The sequence below is a fragment of the Pleurodeles waltl genome, chromosome 11 (genome assembly GCF_031143425.1).
Source record: "Pleurodeles waltl isolate 20211129_DDA chromosome 11, aPleWal1.hap1.20221129, whole genome shotgun sequence".
Lineage (NCBI taxonomy): Eukaryota > Metazoa > Chordata > Amphibia > Caudata > Salamandridae > Pleurodeles > Pleurodeles waltl.
The window spans coordinates 15,129,689-15,151,361 of NC_090450.1; the positions used below are offsets into that span (position 1 = coordinate 15,129,689).

Here is a 21,673-nt window from a genome sequence, read left to right on the forward strand (position 1 = left end):
CTTAACCATCCATCCTGCAGGTATGTTTACCAATGCATCATGCAGGTGTGTTTAACCATGCATCCTGCTGGTGTGTTTAACCATGGATCATGCCAGTATGTTTAACCATGCATCATGCAGGTGTGTTTAACCATGCATCATGCAGGTGTGTTTAACCATACATCATGCCGGTGTGGTGAACCATGCATCATGCCGGTGTGTTTAACCATGCATCATGCAGGTGTGTTTAACCATGCATTATCCAGGTATGTTTATCCATGCATCATGCCGGTGTGGTTAACCATGCATCATGCAGGCGTGTTTAACCATGCATCATGCAATTACGTTTAACCATTCATCATGCAGGTATGTTTAACCATGCATCATGCAGGTGTGTTTAACCATTCATCATGCAGGTATGTTTAACCATGCATCATGCAGGCGTGTTTAACCATGCATCATGCAGGTATGTTTAACCATGCATCCTGCAGGGATGCTTACCCATGCATCACGCAGGTGTTTTTAACCATGCATCACGCAGGTATGTTTAACCATGCATCATGCCGGTGTGTTTAACCATGCATCAAGCCGGAGTGTTTAACCATGCATCATGCCGGAGTGTTTAACCATGCATCATGCAGGTGTGTTTAACCATGCATCTTGCAGGTGTGTTTAACCGTGCATCATCCTGGTGTGTTTAACCATGCATCATGCAGGTGTGTTTAACCATGCATCATGCAGGTGTGTTTAACCATGGATCATGACGGTATGTTTAACCATGCATCATACAGTGTGTTTAACCATGCATCATTCAGGTGTGTTTAACCATGCATCATGCCGGAGTGTTTAACCATGCATCATGCCGGAGTGTTTAACCATGCATCATGCAGGTGTGTTTAACCATGCATCTTGCAGGTGTGTTTAACCGTGCATCATCCTGGTGTGTTTAACCATGCATCATGCAGGTGTGTTTAACCATGCATCATGCAGGTGTGTTTAACCATGGATCATGACGGTATGTTTAACCATGCATCATACAGTGTGTTTAACCATGCATCATTCAGGTGTGTTTAACCATGCATCATGCAGGTGTGTTTAACCATGCATCATGCCGGTGTGATTAACCATGCATCATGCATGTGTGTTTAACCATGCATCATGCAGGTATGTTTAACCATGCATCATGCAGGTGTGTTTAACCATGCATCATGCAGGTGTGTTTAACCATGCATCATGCTGGAGTGTTTAACCATGCATCATGCAGGTGTGTTTAACCATACATCATGCCGGTGTGTTTAACCATGCATCAAGCAGGTATGTTTAACCATGCATCCTGAAGGGGTGTTTAAGCATGCATTATGCAGGTATGTTTAAGCATGCATCCTGAAGGGGTGTTTAAGCATGCATTATGCAGGTATGTTTAAGCATGCAGAATCTGTGTGAAAGTTGACATTAAAAGTTTAAGATTTCTAAGCCTACTTTAGCACTTTCATGAATAATCTTGAGCCCTTATGAAAATGCGTTATAGTGAGCATGGTTTTGCACTCTGTAGACAGAAAATAAAGATGCAATTTATCTCTAATACCCTCGAACTATGAGTTTCTGGAGCCCTTTTGTTGGTTTTGATGAAGGATAGCATATGCCGCTTCCAGAAACAATAACACAGCATAGCCATCTCTGGGTTATATGTTGAAGACCGAAGCATCTGTCTGAACTGTGTTGGCTGAAAACTTTTAAAGGACAAAGGCCCTCACCAGCCCCAGGGTGGCAAGCGTAATCATTAGAGCCCTCCTCACACCGAGACCACGTGGGGTGTCAGTGTGGGCTACAACTCTCATCAGAAAGGAGCCCTTGAGGTGTTAGCAGGTTAGGATAGGATCCTCTGTGAATGCCTGAATGAATATCTAAAAGAGTGAGCCCTGCTGAGGGGAAACACTGAACTGATACAACTACCTCCCGATGGACCCTTACTTTAATTTGGTCCAATAAAGGAGGTCAACATGTTTCAGCCTAGAAAGAACCTTCAAACGTAAGGGGCAGAGGCATTCTTCAGTACTAGACCCATCTGTGGTAGTGAGGCTGGCTGACTGAGAATAAAAGAATACAAAAAATAATAAATATACACATCCAGTGGTGGGTATGCTCTCATGAAAATCCACAGGCTGTGTAACATGCTTTTTCAGGAAACAAGAACACAAACATAGGCCCAGATTTAAGAAGTCCTAGCGCCTCCTCGTGCCACATTAGCTTCACTTTTTATGACACAAGTTTTGTCCAACGAGACCAAATTCGCTGCACCAGATTACAAAGTGGCACAAAGCATGCATTGCATCACTTTGTAACCCCTTGCGCCGCATTATGCCTGCGCCAGGCATAATGTACGCAAGGGGGGGGCATTCCCACGTGAGGAGGCCCGCAGAAATGATGCAGTGGAATCTATGAGGTTCAACTGCGTCATTTTTTGCGGCATTTTTAACGCCTGCACTGCGCAGGCATTAGAAGGAGGCACACCATTATTCTTAATGGGCCTCCATGTACTTTTCAGGAATAGCTTCAAAATGTTTGATGCTAATCTTGAAAAGTACAACAATAGCGTAAAAAATGTAGAAATATTAAATACTTCGCACACATGGTGGTGGTTGGGGGGCGCAGGGGCCGCAAGAAAAGTGGCACTACATGTAATGTATCGCTACTTGTCTTAAATCTGGCCAATGGTTTGGGAAAACCCTGATCGGTGTCCTGACCTTCGTGCAGAGCACACACCGGTCGCCAGCAATAACCAGAGGTTTGTGAGCTGTAAAAGTAGATGTTGCGCTCCTGATTTGTTTCGGAGAGTACTTTCCCTCTGGGTCACCACAGTAGGTGGCCCCGTGGATTGCTTAATACCGGGCAATTATCCTAGGAAACTGAGGACCATTCTTGGCTTCCCTCATCCTGATGAGGCCTTAATAAGCAGAGGCTGAAACGTATCGACAGCCCTGGAAGGAGCCTATGGAATCGGACACGCTATGAGATGCGTTAGATTATGCTTTGTTAAGTAATTTGTATATTATGCTTGATCTTTTGGTGAAAGTGTTGCAGCATAATTACTAATTGCATAAAAATACATAATTAACTTTCGCAAAACTAATGAGTGTCCAGTGACAATTTGTGGTGTCATTGTTGAGTAGCAAACAGTGTCTCACTACTCCTCTTTTTCTAATTTTGTGTTGTTTGACATTTTGTACCCAGGAATTGGGGGGCTATACTGGTGTCAAACTTGTTTGATGACCTGCTTCGTGTAAAGTTGAGTGGATCTTCAGTTTATCAGCTGCAGAGAATATTCTGTCTACGCTGACGACATACACCTCCGACGGCCCAACGAACAGAGTAAGGGCCACTGTAGATCTTGCCGTTGGCCCGTTCGCCCTATTTAGAGTGAGCAAACAAATGGCATGTTTTTACTTTTGCTTACCATCATCCAAAATGTGACGGTAAGTGAAAGAATAATTTCAAGGACCCTCCCCACACCACAGAATAAAACTTGCAGGGCGAGAAAGCCATTGCTTTTTTTTATTTTCGAAAAAAAATCCTGCTTTGGTATTTTCTTTAAGAAAACTAAAAAAGAAATTGAAAGTGTGCCATATGATTCTGTCATGTTGAGTGCACCATGCAGCATATTTTCAATACATTGAAAGGTACGTCTGTGATGCCTGTTACTACTAATGTGAGAAATGCCTGCTGGGGCAGCAAACATCTCTAAATTTGGAGTATGGGTGTCAGCGCACAACCCTGTGTTAAATAATCATACCAAAGCACACCAACAGCTAGGACCAGGAGCGATGCACTCCTGATATGGACGTTGGTGCTTTCCGATTGGACCTTTTTCTAACACCTTTAGAGAAAGTTCAATATTCAGGACTTAAATTTCTCCATAAGAATGACAGACAAAAGTCAAAGTTTGTATATGAAATTGGTTGGCAAAATACCAGAAACATGACAAGGTTTAGCAGTAAGGCATACAAATCCTAAGTACAAACACCATAGTAAATCTCTACATGGAATTTGCCATAGGTTCACATTCCAAAGCTGGGATTAAGGGTTCTTGGGTACAGGGAAAAGCACATCCTTTTACAGGACTTTATGCAACGGCTTTCATACATCTCTACACAAATGCACCGTTTGCGGTGTTTATACCACTGAGGAAGCAAGAAGCAATATTTCACCCCAGAATACACTTGAGGATTTTCTCACATTAGCATTGCATTGAATTGTGTCATTCTCACAGTTTACTCAAGTGTGCTATTGCATACATTGAACAACAATAGTCTGAGACTGCTGGGGTGTCCTTGATTAGGAAAGGTGTGGGTGAATTCTCTGGAAACGTCTGAATACCTTATCAACGACTCCATTCAAAGATAATTTATCAAAATATAGATTAAAATATTTAACAATGTAAGTTAGACAACATAATGAGGACATTGTTTTAAAACACAGTAAAACTGTCATAGACTACACAGTTTTCATAAATTTGGAACATCCTAAATATATAATATCAACATGTGGAAGAGAATGTTCTCAAGTTTATTTCATGAACTTGTAGCAGCTGAGGTAAGAAACATTTCATGCACACATTCAGCTAATTGATTAGGAATCCAAATAAAGGAACCCAGATTGTAAAAAAAGAATCCAGACATATTTTTCTATTGAACATAAACTTTTGAATTCTTACAAGTATTTATAAGGGAATGACCGACGTGCCCCAAGTGTATCTTACCTTCCTTGGGTGATACCTTAACATGTGGTTCCAACAAGGGGTAAACATAAAATCTCTCATTAACATACTTTATTTAATTAGACTTAGAGGCACTCACACAGAGGCTATTGTTCTTGATGGAGTAAAAGCTTCTAGTCATGGATGGTGTTTTTTTCCTGTAATGTCCCCTTTAAAAAGTTTGTGTTGTGCTCAATCTTTTCTGAATTTTATTTAGACACAATATTCAGGAGCTAACGCACAAGTCACAACCAACGGTCCACCATCCAATTTCATTTTTTTCAGATAAAGGTGAAAGACAGGGTTGGCCTCTTTTCCCTATGTTGTCTGATCTTGTAATTGAAACTCTTGTAGCTGATTTACATCAAGATACAAGTGTTCCTGGTGTCTCTTGGAAAGGAACATAACATTTTACCTAATGCTGCGGCTGGCCTGTTATGACCCGGAAGTGGTGTCTTGCCTGACAGACTATTGACATCACTGGCTATAAAAGGAATGTGTAGATAACTGGAATGTGAAAAAATTGCAGTGTTTTAAACATTGTGAATAAACATTGCGTTTAAAGTGGTTAATGAAAAATTATGCAATTCTAGTATTAAAATAAGGATTTGGCTAAGAACAAAATTATACGTCGTACCGAGGTTCTAACAAACAAAAAGAAGAGGTGTGACCTGCTGTCTCTTTTAAAGGTTGGCTTATGGGACAATATTAATGTTACAAATATAAGTATCTCAAAATATTGGATTTATTTAGGATTTTCCTTAATACTTTGAAAATCTGTCAAAAAAGTTCCTACTGTATATGGATCTCTTCTCTGGGTATGAAAGGAAAAGACTAGATTTCCAAGAAACACCTTTAAATCTGAAGTATGCAATGGGGGGTTTGGTTTTCCTGGACTAGTTCAAAATTAATGACCTTTAAAGCTTTAAAACATAACATTATGGCTTTGTGACGATGGTCATGTAGAATTTGAATGAGGATGCCCAATCACCATCTTGACAAAAGCAACATCTCAGCATGGATAAAAAATGAAAGAGTCTAAAACTTTAAAAATCACCAGTTCTCATTATTAAATACTGGAATGCGTTACCTAAGATCTCTGGTTTTATCAATGTTGTTTCACTTGATAAATCCATAGGTGGGAACCTTGCAATTAAATATATTAACAAAATGTTAAACTGGAAGTAGCAGATTCTATCTGTGGTTTTATATTTGAAACAAGTTTAATTTGAAGACCTGCCCATTTCATTCCTTATTTGCAGCCTGTATTGGGCCCGGCAGCAAGGGAGCAGACTCGTTATAACGTCTTATGCAATAACATTAGTGCTAACAATGTGGATTTAGGAGGCTTACTTATCGTTCATTTCTTAAATATCGGTAGGATTATTAGCAGGTTTCCTTTTCTATAACTTGCAGAAAGAACCATTCTTAATAAATTATCACATTAGGAATACATTAGTCTGTGCTACAAGGATTACTGTTCATTTCCTGGCGGCACTGAGGTCAGTCATCATATAATAGAACACTCAGGCCCTCATTTCGACCTCAGCGGTCTTTTTTAAAAACCACTGAGGTTCTGCCGGACAGAAGACCGCCAGTGTTGGCGGGGTTCGCCCAACCAGATTATGATTGGTGGTGACCCGCCGCCATTATTTGGACGGAGAGCCGCCAGCAGCCATACTGGCAGTCGGCGGTGTAGTGGAGGCTGCTCCTCCGTCACTGCCACTTCATCAGAACACCGCCCACCGAATTACGTACCAGTGTTCGGCGTGGCAGTATTCTGGTGAGGGGGTTCTGGTGGCGGAGCAGACCCCATGGATCCCCTTCCCTCATGGAGAACCACCAAAGCAGGTAAGGTGATCGTCCGACAGGGGAGAGGGGTGGGGGTGTTGTGTGGTTTGTGCGTGAATGGGGGTATGACTGTTTAGAGGGGGTGTGTGGGTGCGTGTATGTTTGCGGGGGTGTGATTTGTGTAGTGGGGATGTTACGTGTATGTATGTGTGCATGTGTGCTTGTATGTGCGCGTGTATGTGTGTGAGAGATGTGTGCGTGCGTGAGTGGTGGGGTGGGGGGAGTTTAGGGTGGCCTATGGAGGACGGGGGAGTGGGTGGGGAGGGGGCCCTACCACCTTTGGGGGGTCGTGGGTGTTGGGGAGGACTCAGGGGAGGGGGAGAAGGGAAGAGGAGACCCAAATCAGTGCCATTCTACTTTTTCGTTTATGTTTGAGTATCTTGATACTTCTGTTAACATACCATTCAAACACAACTTTGTATATGACTGGTCCCTTTATTTGAATGTGAATGCCTTATTTTTACAATTACCATAGCAATGAAGTTAGAGAAAATGGCACTCTGTTTAGGTATGTCGTCTATTAAACAAATAGTTATATTAATGGACTCCTTCATTTTTTGTTAAATTGTGAACAAAATAATAAAGCTATATTAAAAAAGAATGACAAAGTAGCCTTTTAAGCAATCAAATTGCTGAACCAAAATCAGCACTCCCTACAGGTTAGAGCCTTTGTTGTCAGAATTGTGATTGGCTAGTCTTCGGACCACATGTCCTGATACAGTAGAATTGATCTTAGGGAAGAATGTTCTAAATGAAACCCCGAGAAACGGAAAGAGGTACTTTGGAACATTGTAGGAGAATCCCAAAATGTAACACTATTTACCCTCTATTTCACTATTGCCTTCAGGGGCTATCAAAGTATTCCAGTGTAGAATTGATGGGATGTGCCTCACAGTTCACCTGTAAGCAGATCTTTTAAATAAATATTTTCTCACATTTTAGGACGTTGTGGGCTGTGGCAAGGCACAGTATCATGGCCCCACTAAAAATGCTTCTAGGTATATGGAGGGGTAGAAATTGAAAGATTACACTTTCTATCACATTTTGGAATGTAAACTTCCCAAAAACTTTTGACGTGTTAAACATCTATAAATAAGTATTTAAAATTAGATTTTATGAATGCAAAAGAAATGTAAAATGAATATGGGGTTTTGATAAAAAAAGGATTTTCCCTGATTGTGTCCAATTAGAGTGTGAACCGTACAGATCAGTCAATTGAACTGATTATATTAAGATCACCTGTCCACTACCTATCACCATTTATTTTAAAGAGTCAACTAAAAGCTGATGCAGGGCATGTTTACCCCGGTGTCTTCTGAAAGTGACGAGAGATAGAAGACCTGCACTTATTCAGAGCAGAATGCAAGGGCAACAACTCTCCTCCACCGGCTCCGTTCTAAAGCTTGGGTGGTTTGTTCCTCTAAGTTTGTAGCGTGGCTTTTCCCTGATCCTGTCATTTTGCTCAATTAATGGTTGTAGGCTGTCATCACGCATATGTCCATAGCCCCGCACCATCAGAGCATCCCACTCCTCATAGGAACTTCTCACTCGATTTACTATTGGTGCTTTCTGGTTCTTGGCTGGGGCTCTCTGGTTACAGAGCCCCAGTCTGCAAGCTTCGCAGTGTGCACTGTCATGGGGTCCTTCATTGCTCCCACTAGTGATGAAATCAGGGATCAGTCGATCGGACACATCCTCTCCATAGCACACCTTGCGTATTCTCATCACCAGGCGGTCAACAGCTGCATCTATATTCTCAATGATGAACTCAGGATCTTCCAAAATGGCCACATTACATCTCTGGCATCCCTGTTTGAAGATCTGCATTTTCACACAGCCCTGAGGCTTTCGACGGCTGGCCTTCTTGATATGGAAGATCATGCGCACTTTGGATGATTCCCACCTTCGGCCACAGACGGAGCACTTGAACCTAGAGGTAAGAAGGCAAAAATATTACACAAGGTATATTTTGACATTCACATCATTTGTGGAACACATGAGGGTGTCCATGAGAGACCTGAAAATATAATATTAGTTGTGACCCTTTTAGGCCAAACAGTTACTTAACATTGTTGTTGTTTTTCAAATAAAGTCATGCAATAGGACAGCAGCACCACACCACTTTTTACTGTGGAGCTTGTATGCTTCTATAAACCTATCTCTCTGTTGCCATGAGACCCGTGCATTCGATTATGGGATGGGCCTGTCTACTTGAATGCCCTGTAAAGAGTAAATGTCAAGTGAACCTACAAAACCCATCTCTCCTAGGGAACAAGGCCCCATCCAAATTCTTGAATGGTGGCAGCTGGCAAACGGGTGAGCCCCAAAAATCTGTTTTAATTAGTATTTGCTCTGCTAACTGGTGCCTTGATGACACATTCTACCAGGGTTCATCTGGGGACTTTACTGGACTCACCACAACTCCTTACTTAAATGAACTTAGCTAGACTTTCCCAAACTAAAATGTCTTTAAAGTTTTAAACTTCTTCAAAGGGGCAAGCTGTAGAGGGTTAGTTAGGGGGTTTGGACACCATCCTGCAGCTTCTCGGTGCCAGTGGGGCTGCACAAGAGGCCAACATTGGCATTAGAAGTGCCCCCGCCCCATTGAACTACAGGCTGTGATGCCTTGTTTCCAGTGGCGGACATCATAGCTGAGCTGGTCACCCGCAGGCCGTGTCATAGCCAACTTTATGTTCGATGCTGAACCAGGTAAAGATTGCCTACTTTTCCCTACTCCCCAACATCATTGTTTGTCCTACACACCACCAGACAGTGAATGCTTTCCAAGCCATGTTCATGGCATTTGGGGGTTCACCTAATGTCACTAGGGAAATAGCCTGCACTGTGTGAGCTGCAGCTCTCTGGGTCACTGAGGAAATCTATAGAAACAGAAAAAAGCAACATATCTTCACCACGCAGAATGTGTATGATGCAGACCGAGGGTTCACACACTGCGGGATCCACCCATGACACCATGCACCTGAGGAACAGCAGAGCACTATACTCCAAGAAGTACCCCCGCCTCTGAACATGGATAGCAGATGAGAACCCCAAGCCCGTCCCCTCAGAGGATAGGAAATAAGTGACACAAGAAAGGACTCTAGTGTGTCATTTAGGATTGTGTGGGGATGGACCAATGTGGGCACTCGCCTCACACCTAACACACCTGAATATCAACATTATATTTGGGGCTTGCTGTGGTGTATCCAAGCTCTCACCTGATAAAGACTCTGCCTAACTTTGAAATGACCCTAAGCATGTCCCAATTCCCTATTACACTCCACTGACAACCTGAGGGAACTAAGGGGATGTACAATCAGGAATTAAATAGTTGATTATATCCATTAATGGCACAAGTAAATGGTGAGGTTGTGCAGATACAGGAGTATTATGTCAGAACACTGATGTCTGCTCTGTCCTTACAGATCTTATGGGTGTAGGCTGTTGACTCTTCAGAGTTCCCTAGGAGTGAGACCTGCCTTGATTTCATAGCAGCAACGCGCTCCTCCAGCTTCACCAAGGATTGTGCTGTATTGCTCCAGGGGTGTTGAGTTGCTTCAGGTGATGCAGCAGCCTCAGCCCGGTGGCGAGAGTCAGGGCCCCAGGCCTCAGTACCAGCCCCATCTTCTCAGAGTGGTCCATTTTCTCCCTTCTCATCCTCTTCCCCCTTATTCCCCTCTCTCATGCTGACTGGCCTGCAGACACCGCACAGCTGCTGGTACAGTGGTCAGGGTGTTGTGGTCAGTGGCCGGTAAGGCGGTGGATGTGGCAGGAGTCATGGCCAGAGAGGAAGTGGCAATGGGTGACAACTCCACTACAGGTGGCTGAGGTTGTGGCAACAGGGCAAGTGAGGCCTGGTGGTACCAGTCAAGGTGGCAGTGGAAGCTGTGGGCACAGGTGGCCTGGTGCATGGCTTGCAGAAGGCCTCTCTCCCTCACCTTGCATAGTCACATGCAACCACAAATGAGCTGGTGTCTAGTTGAACCATTCCAGATAGACCTTGGTTATAGGTAATGGCTCGGAGCAGGTTCTGTAACAACCAGTTTTGAGCTCTCAAGAACCGCTTGCAGTATGAGCTGTTGTGGAACACTGGCACTTCATGATTTGTGGACCCTCGAGGCAAATGTATGGACTTCACCGGCATTGGCTGCAGCATCAGCAAATCACCACTTGATGCACGACTTACTGCACTTTGCAGCATCTGTACCATGGAGCCTGAGAATGATACTGACATTCACATTGGCACTGAAGCTTGTGTGATGAAGGTGCACCCTACCCTTGCCACATCCTTTTGTGTCTTCAACCTCTCCACTATCAGCTCCTCCTTCAGCCCCTGCAGGCTCGTGAGGTTAATAATGGGCTTACACTTTTGCTCCAGGTTTGGACAGTCCTGGTGCAGAAACCCTCCAGTGCCCGGCTCTCCTGGTTGGAGAGGGCACCAGGTGTTTCAAGTTGTTGTACTTTTTATGTTATCCCCATCATCTCATAGATATGAAGACCAGAGTTTACCACTGATCTTGCAGCATATTTTAATCAAAGTTACACACTTGTCCTGTGGAGGACAAGCCCCATGAGATCTTCCTTGGGCCTTCCTAGCTTGGAGCCTCAAGCTTGCTCCTTCTCCTCACCTGTGAGTTTGTAAATGTAACCTTATAGTCTTACAGGGGCCAAATTGTCCAGATGTTGGGGTCTGCACCCAGGGCACAAGTCGGGGTGCACGCGGGTAGACAGCATTCTCCCTCTATTTTCACAGGTTGGACGTTGTCCACCCTGCAAAGAAGTTGGACCCCACTGAAGTATGCTAAACGTGTTGCCGTGTAATTTTCAGACACTGGGGAACATTCAGCAAGGCCTGCACGTGGTCTGCTTTTGTTCTGAACACCAGCGTTCAGGTGATGGGGGCTTATTGCCTTTGCATCACCATATGACATAAAGGCAATGCAATACTAAGATAAATCAGGCCCTAACGGTATAAGTTGGTCCTTAGATTTCCCGTCTGGGTTGCATCACTTTTTTGGTGCAACTACAGCGCAAAACCTCTTTCCTTAAATCTCATAATACTTTCAAATATACTCATGATAGACGTGCTAAACTTATGTGTGAGGTGTTAAGAACTGATGTCACTTCTTGTGATGTCACTTCCTGTGAGGTCATGGGTTTTGATGCCACTTGCTCTAATGACACTTCCTGTGATGCCACGCGCTGTCACGTGCCATCATGTCACTTGCATACTGCCTAACTTGGTTAGTTGCCCCACTTCTGCTTTTTAGGACGTGCTCTATCTGCAGCGAAATAAATTCTGAACTCAAAAGAAGCAACATAAACAAGGCCAAAATGTTAGCAGTCTTTGATGTATACTGGAAGGTTTCCCAAGCCACTCTGTCTCTCCAACATGGAGCAGTTCCACCTCCTGGCTTTATGACAACTTCCTGTCAACGCACGCGCACAGTAATATTAAGATATATCATAATACTGGGAGTCGAAATACTGCACCCAGAATCTGCCAAGTATTTTCTATACTGTGCGACCCAGAATTAAAATGCAATTTTGTGTCTCGGAGCCGGCGCTAACTTGCAGTGACTGTCAGCGCGCGTTGAGAGCGCATTTTTTAAAATTTGATTTATTTATTTTTATTTTTATTTTTTCAGTGAACTCAAATCGAGGGCTGGCCCTTTGTAGAGGTGGAATGATGCAACATCAGTGCTACACCTTTGTCTGTGAGCTACTTCGGAATAGAGGTGGGCGAACCAAGAAGTTTACAGGGAGAGGCGAGCCAGGGCCGAGCCAAGGGTCTAGCTGGAATCTTAGAGCATGTGCACGAGCCGAGCCCTCAAAATGATTGCTTTGTAAATCACACCACAAACATCACCTAAGAGACGATAAAGGCACTTCCAAATTCAAGCATGTTATTTTCATAACAGGTGAAGCTCTGACATTAACAAACCACATGATAACGCTGCACTGTCTAGTACTTAATACAAGTGATAGGTTTTAAACATAAACGATTAGTGCTTTAACCCCTTCCCCGCCACAGACGTAATGGTTACGTCCATGGCAGCGCCCGTGTGGCGCCATGGACGTAACCATTACGTCCTGGGACTGGACAGTCGGGGGAAGCGGCCGCCCCCCCCACTCCCCCAGGCCAGGGCTGAAAGGGGAATCCCTTCCCCTTTCACCCCCTTCCCCCCACCCCCAATCGCGCGCTGATTTCATGAAAGGGGGAAAGACGCGCTGGAAGCCATTTGCTTCCAGCGCGTCTAAGGGAGAAGGTGAGTTTTTCACCTTCGTGCGGGGGGATGCCTCTGAAAGAGGCATCGAGGGAAAGGAAAGGGTTTTCCTTTCCCTCGATGTCTCTTTGAGCATTCCTGCTGCCCGATCGCGATGCGATCGGGCAGCAGGAATGCCCACTAGACACCAGGGATTTGTCTATGGTTGTGTGTTTATAGTGTGGGGGAGCGACTTCTCGGGCAAGGATTGCTCCCCTTTGGGGGCACATGTATTTTTCATCGTTTCTGCCCCCCTTGGGGGCAGATTGGCTGTATTTTTAGGCCAATCTGCCCCCAAGGGGGGCAGAAAGCCACTAGACACCAGGGATTTTATTGTTGTTTTTTTTATTTGTGTTGGGGGGCGGCCCCTTGGGCAAGGGTCGCCCCCAGGGGCCCATTTGTATTATTGGGCAGTTCTGCCCCCCTTGGGGGCAGATTGGCCTATTTTTTTAGGCCTTTCTGCCCCCAAGGGGGGCAGAATCCCAATAGCGCCAGGGATATTATATGTGTGTATGTGTGCTTTGTGTGGGGGTGTGGCCCCTTGGGCAAGGGTCGCTCCCCTTGGGGGCCAATGTATTTATCGGCATTTCTGCCCCCCTTGGGGGCAGATTGGCCTTATTTTTAGGCCGATCTGCCCCCAAGGGGGGCAGAAAGCCACTAGACACCAGGGATTTTATTGTTGTTTTTTTTTTCTGTTGGGGAGCAGCCCCTTGGGCAAGGGTCGCCCCCGGGGCCCATATGTATTATTGGGCAGTTCTGCCCCCCTTGGGGGCAGTAGGCCTATTTTTTTCCTCCTTTCTGCCCCCAAGGGGGGCAGAATCCCCATAGCGCCAGGGATACTATATGTGTGTGTGTGTGCGCTTTGTGTGGGGGTGTGGCCCCTTGGGCAAGGGTCGCCCCCCCCAAAGGGTGCAATGTAATCTGGGCGATTTCTTCCCCCCCCCCCACCCCCCTTGGGGGTAGATTGGCCTATTTTTTTTTAGGCCCATCTTCCCCCAAGCAGAGAACACTAGACACAAGGGAAAATTAAAAAATGGTAGGTGGCGGAGTGTTTGTCAACTGGCGAAGTATTTGCTTTTATGATAATAACAGTTTTTCTCCTTGTTGTTCTAGTTCAAAGCTTTTGCTGACTTTGCTGTGGCTTGTTGCAGTTTTGGCAGTAGTTGTACTGCGGTTTGCGTAGTTGCATGTTTTAGGTAAGTAAATAAATTTACTCCAAGTGAGTATTGTTGCCATGCATGAATGACATGTTTGTAGGTGGTGTACTGAATGCAGGATTGTGTGTGAAATTGTCCTTAGATTTATGCACAGTGATTATTGTGTTGTCTTATGTCTAATTTGCTTTTTTTTTTTTTCTCTTTTTAATGGGATATCATTGGTGATTGCTGTGGCTGTGCAGAGTAGTTGCTGGTGAGTCAAGCTTTTTCAGGCAAGTGAGCAGTATAGTTTTTGAGTTTATAACTCTTAGTGATAAAGCTACACTTTGTTACTTATCTTACACAGTGCTGGTTGTTGGTGGTGTATTTGTCCAAATAATTTTTGTAGGAAGGATCATGGCTAGCCGTAGGATGACCGCTCAGCAGGTTGTTGGTGTGCTTTTTGAGTCATCTTCTGACCATGAATATGAGACTGACTCTGCATCTGAGGCAGAGGAGAAAGTGCAGGATTCTGGAAGTGAATTTTCTGTCAGAGATGAATCATCTGATGATGAAGCCACTCTCAGTGCTGATGAAGGGCCTGTTTTAGAGGAGGACAGTGATGTGCCAATGGTGCAGGAGCCAGCGGCTGAAAGGCTTCCCATTGGACGACCTGACACGTTGGTTGCACCAAACATGGAGCAGCCACAGTTGCCTGCGTTTACTGGTTTTCCAGGGTGTCGAGTTAATACGGAAACCTTTTTGCCCGTCAACTTTTTTGAGTTGTTTATGGACGATATATTTTTGGAAGAGATTGTTGAGCAGACTAATTTGTATGCAGAGCAGTTTTTGAGGGACAACGCTGCCAGACTTAGGCCACACTCTAGAGCTAGCCGGTGGATTCCCACAAATCTGGAAGAGTTGAAAAAGTTCCTGGGTTTAACTTTTTTGATGGGGCTGATAAGGAAGCCATCGCTGTCTTCATATTGGTCTACAAGTCCCTTGATGGCAACTGCTTTATTTCCTGCCATCATGAGTCGTAACTGGTATGAGCTTCTTCTTCGGATGTTGCATTTTGTAGATAATGCTTTAGCCTTGCCACGAGATCATCCTGATTCTGACCGTCTTTTTAAGATTAGACCTGTCCTTGATCATTTGGTAGATCGGTTTTCAGAGATCTATGTTCCAGGGAAAGAAATATCTGTAGATGAGTCTTTGGTCCTGTTCAAGGGTCGTTTGGTTTTTAGGCAGTACATTCCTAGCAAGAGGGCACGGTATGGAATTAAATTGTATATGCTGTCAGAAAGTAGTACAGGATATGTTTATAATTTCCGGGTCTACACTGGTAGGGATTCCAATATTGAACCCCCTGGTTGTCCACCCACTTTTGGAGTTAGTGAGAAAATTGTGTGGGAACTTGGTAGACAACTGTTGAACAAAGGTCACCATTTATATGTAGATAACTTCTACACTGGAGTTCAATTGTTCAAGGAGTTGTTCAGAGTGGACACTGTTGCTTGTGGCACAATCCGCTCTATTCGGAAAGGCTATCCAAGAGAGCTTGTCTGTAAAAAACTTGAGAAGGGACAGTGCAGTGCCTTTCGGAATGGTGAGCTGCTAGCTCTGAAATTTGTAGACAAGAGGGATGTGTACATGCTAAGCACCATCCATGATGAGAGTACTTCACCTGTGGCTGTTTGGGGCCAGGTTGCCGAAGTGCGCAAACCTGTGTGCATTTTAGACTATAATAAGCACATGGGTGGTGTTGATAGAGTAGATCAGAGGTTAGAACCTTACACTGCTGCTCGTAAGTCTTATGTGTGGTATAAGAAATTAGCGGTTCAGTTGTTCCACTTGGCAACTTTTAATGCTTTTGTTGTGTTCAAGGATAGTTCTCCAGAGTCAAGGATGACATTTGTGAAATTTCAGGAGTCTATCATAGCTAGCCTTGTTGTGCTGGAACAGGGAAGAGTTCCTAGAGAAGCAGTGGTGGAGGATGTGGCTAGATTGAAAGATCGTCACTTTGCTGAGCACATTCCTCCCACGGCCAAAAAAAACTTTCTTGCAAAGAGATGTAGAGTCTGTGCTCGAAGAGGTATCAGGAAGGAGACTAGGATGTACTGCCCTGATTGTCCTTCAAAGCCTGGGCTGTGTGAGGGTGGCTGTTTCAGGAGCTACCACACACAGAAGAATTATTGGGAAATTCCGTGAGCGTAAACTGCTGTTTTATATTTTTATGTGTTCGGTTTCACGGTTGGCATTAGTCATGTATTCAGTTAGAGCTTTTGTGTTTGTAGTTTTGTACTTATTTATGATAAGTGGTTTCTTTGTTGTTTAAAAACAAAAAAAAAGGGATGGTATGTGTAGGGTGGCGCTTGGCTGGCGGTGTGCGTGGGGTGGCGCTTGGCTGGCGGTGTGCGTGGGCTGGCGCTTGGCTGGCGGTGTGGGTGGGTGGGATTGCGCTTGGCTGGCAGTGTGGGTGGGGTGGCGCTTGGCTGGCGGTGTGCGTGGGGCTTGGCTGGCGGTGTGCGTGGGGTGGCGCTTGGCTGGCGGTGTGCGTGGGGTGGCGCTTGGCTGGCGGTGTGGGTGGGGTGGCGCTTGGCTGGCGGTGTGCGTGGGGCTTGGCTGGTGCTGTGGGTGGGAAGGTGCTTGGCTGGCGGTGCCAGCCAAACGCCAGTCCACACACTCATCAGCTGGTGTGATTGCTGTATCAGGTATGTGGGCGTATGAAAGTGATGGGCCCTTGACTGGCGCTGTCTGTGGATGCGAGTCTTGTAATGTGCTGGGCCCGTGGCTGGCGGCGTGAATGGTCTTGTGCATGTCATGTATGAAAGGTGTGTGAATGGACTGTAAAGCGGTTGGTGCCTTGTTGTGGCTTTACAGCTCACGAGCTGTGAGTCTTTGGTTCAGTTTTTTGGCCTTTCAGTTATTACCAGTGCATTTCACTTTTGTGAAATCTCTTGTTAATAAAATTTGATCTACTGAACCATCACTCACCCTCGTGCCAAATCCAACTAGTATGTGTGGTACAAATGACAAAACCTGCTCCACTGTAATCAGGCGTCGCAGCACACTTGAGACACGCTAGGTGTCTCAGGTGGGACCCCGATGATGAAGCATGCCACCAACTTGGTTGGTGGGTGAGGGGTCTTTTTCACATAACCTAAGTGCGTTTCTTTTCACAATTTTAGTGTTTGGCACATCACAGACGTATGTGGACACATCAAAATGATATATTACAAAACTACCTGTGTTTTGGGGGGAGGGGCCACCTGTGTTTTTGGTCCTGGGTGCGGCCTTCATCTAGGGAAACCTACCAAACCCAGACATTTTTTAAAACTAGACACCCCAAGGAGTGCAGGGAGATGTGGCTTGCGTGGATCCCCCAACATTTTCTTACCCAGACGCCTCTGCAAACCACAAAATTTGCTTAAAAAAGCATATTTTCCTGACTTTTGTTTGTACGATCACCGCTCCAGCACAAAATTCCTACTCCCCAGTGTTCCCCTCAGTCTCCCAAGTAAAATGACACCTCACTTATGTGGGTCCCCAAAGCAGAGTCAGTCTAAAGATGTATAAAAGAATATGTCCTTATAAACTCGCTGTGCTAGCCCCTCTATCTCTACAAGTTTTGGGCCTTATTCTGTTGCAGGCACCTGGCCCACCCACACAAATAAGGTATCATTTTTACCGGGAGACTTGGGGAACGCTGGGTGGAAGGAAATTTGTGGCTCCTCTCAGATTCCAGAACTTTCTGTCACCGAAATGTGAGGAAAACGTGTTTCTTTAGCCACATTTTGAGGTTTGCAAAGGATTCTGGGTAACAGAACCTGGTCAGAGCCCCACAAGTCACCCCATCTTGGATTCCCCTAGGTCTCTAGTTTTCAAAAATGCACAGGTTTGGTAGGTTTCCCTAGGTGCCGGCTGAGCTAGAGGCCAAAATCTACAGGTAGGCACTTTGCAAAAAACAGCTCTGTCTTCTGTCAAAAAATGGGATGTGCCCACTTTATGTTTTGGGACATTTCCTGTCGCGGGCGCTAGGACTACCCACACAAGTGAGGTATCATTTTTATCGGGAGACTTGGGGGAACGCTGGGTGGAAGGAAATTTGTGGCTCCTCTCAGATTCCAGAACTTAATGTCACCGAAATATGAGGAAAATGTGTTTTTTTAGCCAAATTTTGAGGTTTGCAAAGGATTCTGAGTAACAGAACCTGGTCAGAGCCCCACAAGTCACCCCATCTTGGATTCCCCTAGGTCTCTAGTTTTCAAAAATGCACAGGTTTGGTAGTTTCCCTAGGTGCCGGCTGAGCTAGAGGCCAAAATCTACAGGTAGGCACTTTGCAAAAAACAGCTCTGTTTTCTGTGATGTGTCCACATTGTGTTTTGGGGTATATCCTGTCCCGGGTGCTAGGTCTACCCACACAAGTGAGGTATCATTTTTATCGGGAGACTTGGGGTAACATAGAATAGCAAAACAAGTATTATTGCCCCTTGTCTTTCTCTGCATTTTTCCCTTCCAAATGTAAGACAGTGTGTAAAAAAGACGTCTATTTGAGAAATGCCCTGTAATTCACATGCTAGTATGGGCACCCCGGAATTCAGAGATGTGCAAATAACCACTGCCTCTCAACACCTTATCTTGTGCCCATTTTGGAAATATAAAGGTTTTCTTGATAGCTATTTTTTACCCTTTATATTTCAGCAAATTAATTGCTGTATACCCGGTATAGAATGAAAACCCACTGCAGAGTGCAGGTCATTTATTGGCTCTGGGTACCTAGAGTTCTTGATGAACCTACAAGCCCTATATATCCCCGCAACCAGAAGAGTCCAGCAGACGTAACAGTATATTGCTTTCGAAAATTTGACATTGCAGGAACAAGTTACAGAGTAAAACGTAGAGAAAAATTTATGTTTTTTTCACCTCAATTTCAATATTTTTCTTTTTCAGTTGTTATTTTCTGTAGGAAACCCTTGTAGGATCTAGACAAATGACCCCTTGCTGAATTCAGAATTTTGTCTACTTTTCAGAAATGTTGCGGTTTCTGGGATCCAGCGTTGGTTTCATGCCCATTTCTGTCACTGACTGGAAGGAGGCTGAAAGCACAACATTTTTTTAAAATGGGGTATGTCCCAGTAAAATGCCAAAATTGGGTTGAAAAATTGGGTTTTCTGATTCAAATCTGCCTGTTCCTGAAAGCTGGGAAGCTGGTGATTTTAGCACCGCAAACCCTTTGTTGATGCCCTTTTCAGGAAAAAAAACCACAAGCCTTCTTCTGCAGCCCCTTTTTCCCATTTTTTTGAAAGAAACAAAATGTTCACTGTATTTTGGCTAATTTCTTGGCCTCCTTCTGGGGAACCCACAAAGTCTGGGTACCTCTAGAATCCCTAGGACGTTGGAAAAAAAGGACGCAAATTTGGCGTGGGTAGCTTATGTGGACAAAAAGTTATGAGGGACTAAGCGCGAACTGCCCCAAATAGCCAAAAAAAGGCTTGGCACCTGAGGGGGAAAAGGCCTGGCAGCAAAGGGGTTAAGAGACAAGACAATTGTGAGGGGCCCAGATTATTGTAGAGCAACATTATAGTCTATGAATTTAAGCATAAAAGGTTTTTGTACGCCTGGAATTCCGAACTCGCATGTTTGAAAGTGCTTTCATACATCATAATGAAGAAAAAAGAGTTTTGGTGAAATACATTTTTTTTGCCCAAGATCACACAATTTAAAGAGTGAAGCAGTGATTTATCCAGGTTTTCTGGTTTCACTTTGTACAAATCAGCCAGGAAATGACTATGTTTTTTGTCTTTCCTTATGTTAAGGATTTGTTTTCATCTTCTTGTGCATTTTTAATACACTGTGAACTGGGCCCAAATGCCAAATTGGAGCGCTTTAATGAGGGCCATTCACATTACACATTGTCACATTCATTGCTTGCAGGCATGGGGAGATTAGCGATTTGCCCAGAATCACAGGATTTTGTGCCGACGCCGAGACTCGAGCCTGGTTCCCCAGTCACAAAGTCGGCAGCACTGAGCAAAACGCCACATCGTGGATAGAGGGAGGGAGGCAGAGACCACATGAAAGCTCGGTTCGTTATTACCGCACGGTTCCAACGTGACCCCGAGCCGAGCCAGGCTTCAGCTTTCAGTGGCTCGCCCATCTCTACTTGGGAAAAAGTATTCACTTCCTGTCTCATCTTTCTGGAATGTTTGCATTTTTTAACATGTGTAATAACCCTTATATGAATTGGTACCATCAGGTCAAGCAACGTGAATCCCTTTGGCACACCCAGCCCTAAATGGAATTAATTAAGAGCCAAAAAAATTGACAGGAATGCGGAGGAACATTCATTTCTTGACTGGGGTGTGGCTTGGTAGGGCTGTTACACCTCCCTTATTAAGGTATTTTATGGTAAATAGTTGGGCGAAGTTTCTTTCTGTGGCTATGGTGACGAAACTGTCACATTTCCCCTGAACATTTTACATAGTAAGAGACAAAACACTCTCTCACTCTCTGTTTTTAAAGTGTTACAAAATTGTTAGTTTACAAAATATTATGATTCCTCTCCCTTATTCTCCTTACCAATCGGCATCCCTCTCCGTTTCCACTGCCTCTTAACCCCCTCATGTGTCCTGCTCGTCGTGTAATTAGGGCCACTGGAATTATGCAGCAGGAGAGGGCCAGACCACCCAGCAGGGTTGAGAAAATTATGCTGCAAGAAAAGGCCAATTATGCGGCACATTCTAAGATTGTAATACTTCATAATATTTTCATATGCACACTTGTTACCATTGGCTGCCCCTCATTAGTACCAGATTAACACCCAAACACAGCCATAAACAACAGTCAAGCTTTGCAAAGGGCCTTCGGTTGCGCAGCAACATGTGTTGCTATATGTTTAGTAACTTTTGAACCGTTTCAGCTAGAAACATTTTTTTGTGTATAATCTGCAAATTATGCAGCAGATGTTGGAATATGTGGTAAGTGCGGCAGTTCTATAATTATGTGGAAAACGCCGTGGCCGCATAATCACATAATGCCAGTGCCCCTGCGTATACTGTATTTCACCACCTTATGCCAGTGTGACTGTTGGTTAACCTGAAGCTCACACCCCCGGATCTTATCGACCAAGCTACGCCCCGTTTCTTGAGCAGTGAACCCCCATACCTGGCGGAGGCGTGCAGCGTGTACTGCTTCCACCAGGGTGGGGACTGCGCAGTGTTGTCCACTTCCAAGGTCCAGTGGCCCCGGTCAGCCATCTTGCTTTGGAAGAGAATGTTCCAAGTCTCCTGGTCCATGTTTGTGCGGAGCGCAGCCGTGCGTTTCCCTGCGCCCTCGGAGAAGGGCCGGGGTGGCCTGCCCGCAGGTGGCCCTGGATGAAAGTCAGTCCAGCAGGGCGCGCGCCTGTCTTCCCTGCGGCCACAGGGGACCAGCCAGAAGTACCGGAGGCTGGCTTCAGGCTGAAGGAAACCGAAACTCAGCCCTTCTCGAGTCATGCGGGGCCTGGGGACTAGATTGTTTGTTGTCACAAATGGAGAACATGGGTGCGCCTGCTGTGGGCCAAAGTCCATGCACCGGCGCATATCATGTCAGCGGAGGTTTTACTGCACAAGGAAGCAAACTGAGGCATAAAACATGGCTAGAAACGGCGCCGGCATCTGTGGTGCTGTGTTGCGCTCTCCACCCAC

General features: G+C 45.0%; 1 protein-coding gene across 1 annotated transcript; it reads right to left on the reverse strand.

The window, feature by feature from the left end:
* Window positions 1-3,666: 3,666 nt before the first annotated feature.
* LOC138265238 (receptor-transporting protein 3-like) lies at window positions 3,667-21,456 on the reverse strand. Its single transcript, XM_069212810.1, has 2 exons — window positions 21,153-21,456; window positions 3,667-8,513 (listed from the first exon to the last, which is right to left on the reverse strand). Exons 1-2 carry the CDS (start codon window positions 21,281-21,283, stop codon window positions 7,934-7,936), a joined length of 711 nt encoding a protein of 236 aa, XP_069068911.1. The 5' UTR covers window positions 21,284-21,456; the 3' UTR covers window positions 3,667-7,933.
* Window positions 21,457-21,673: the final 217 nt, after the last annotated feature.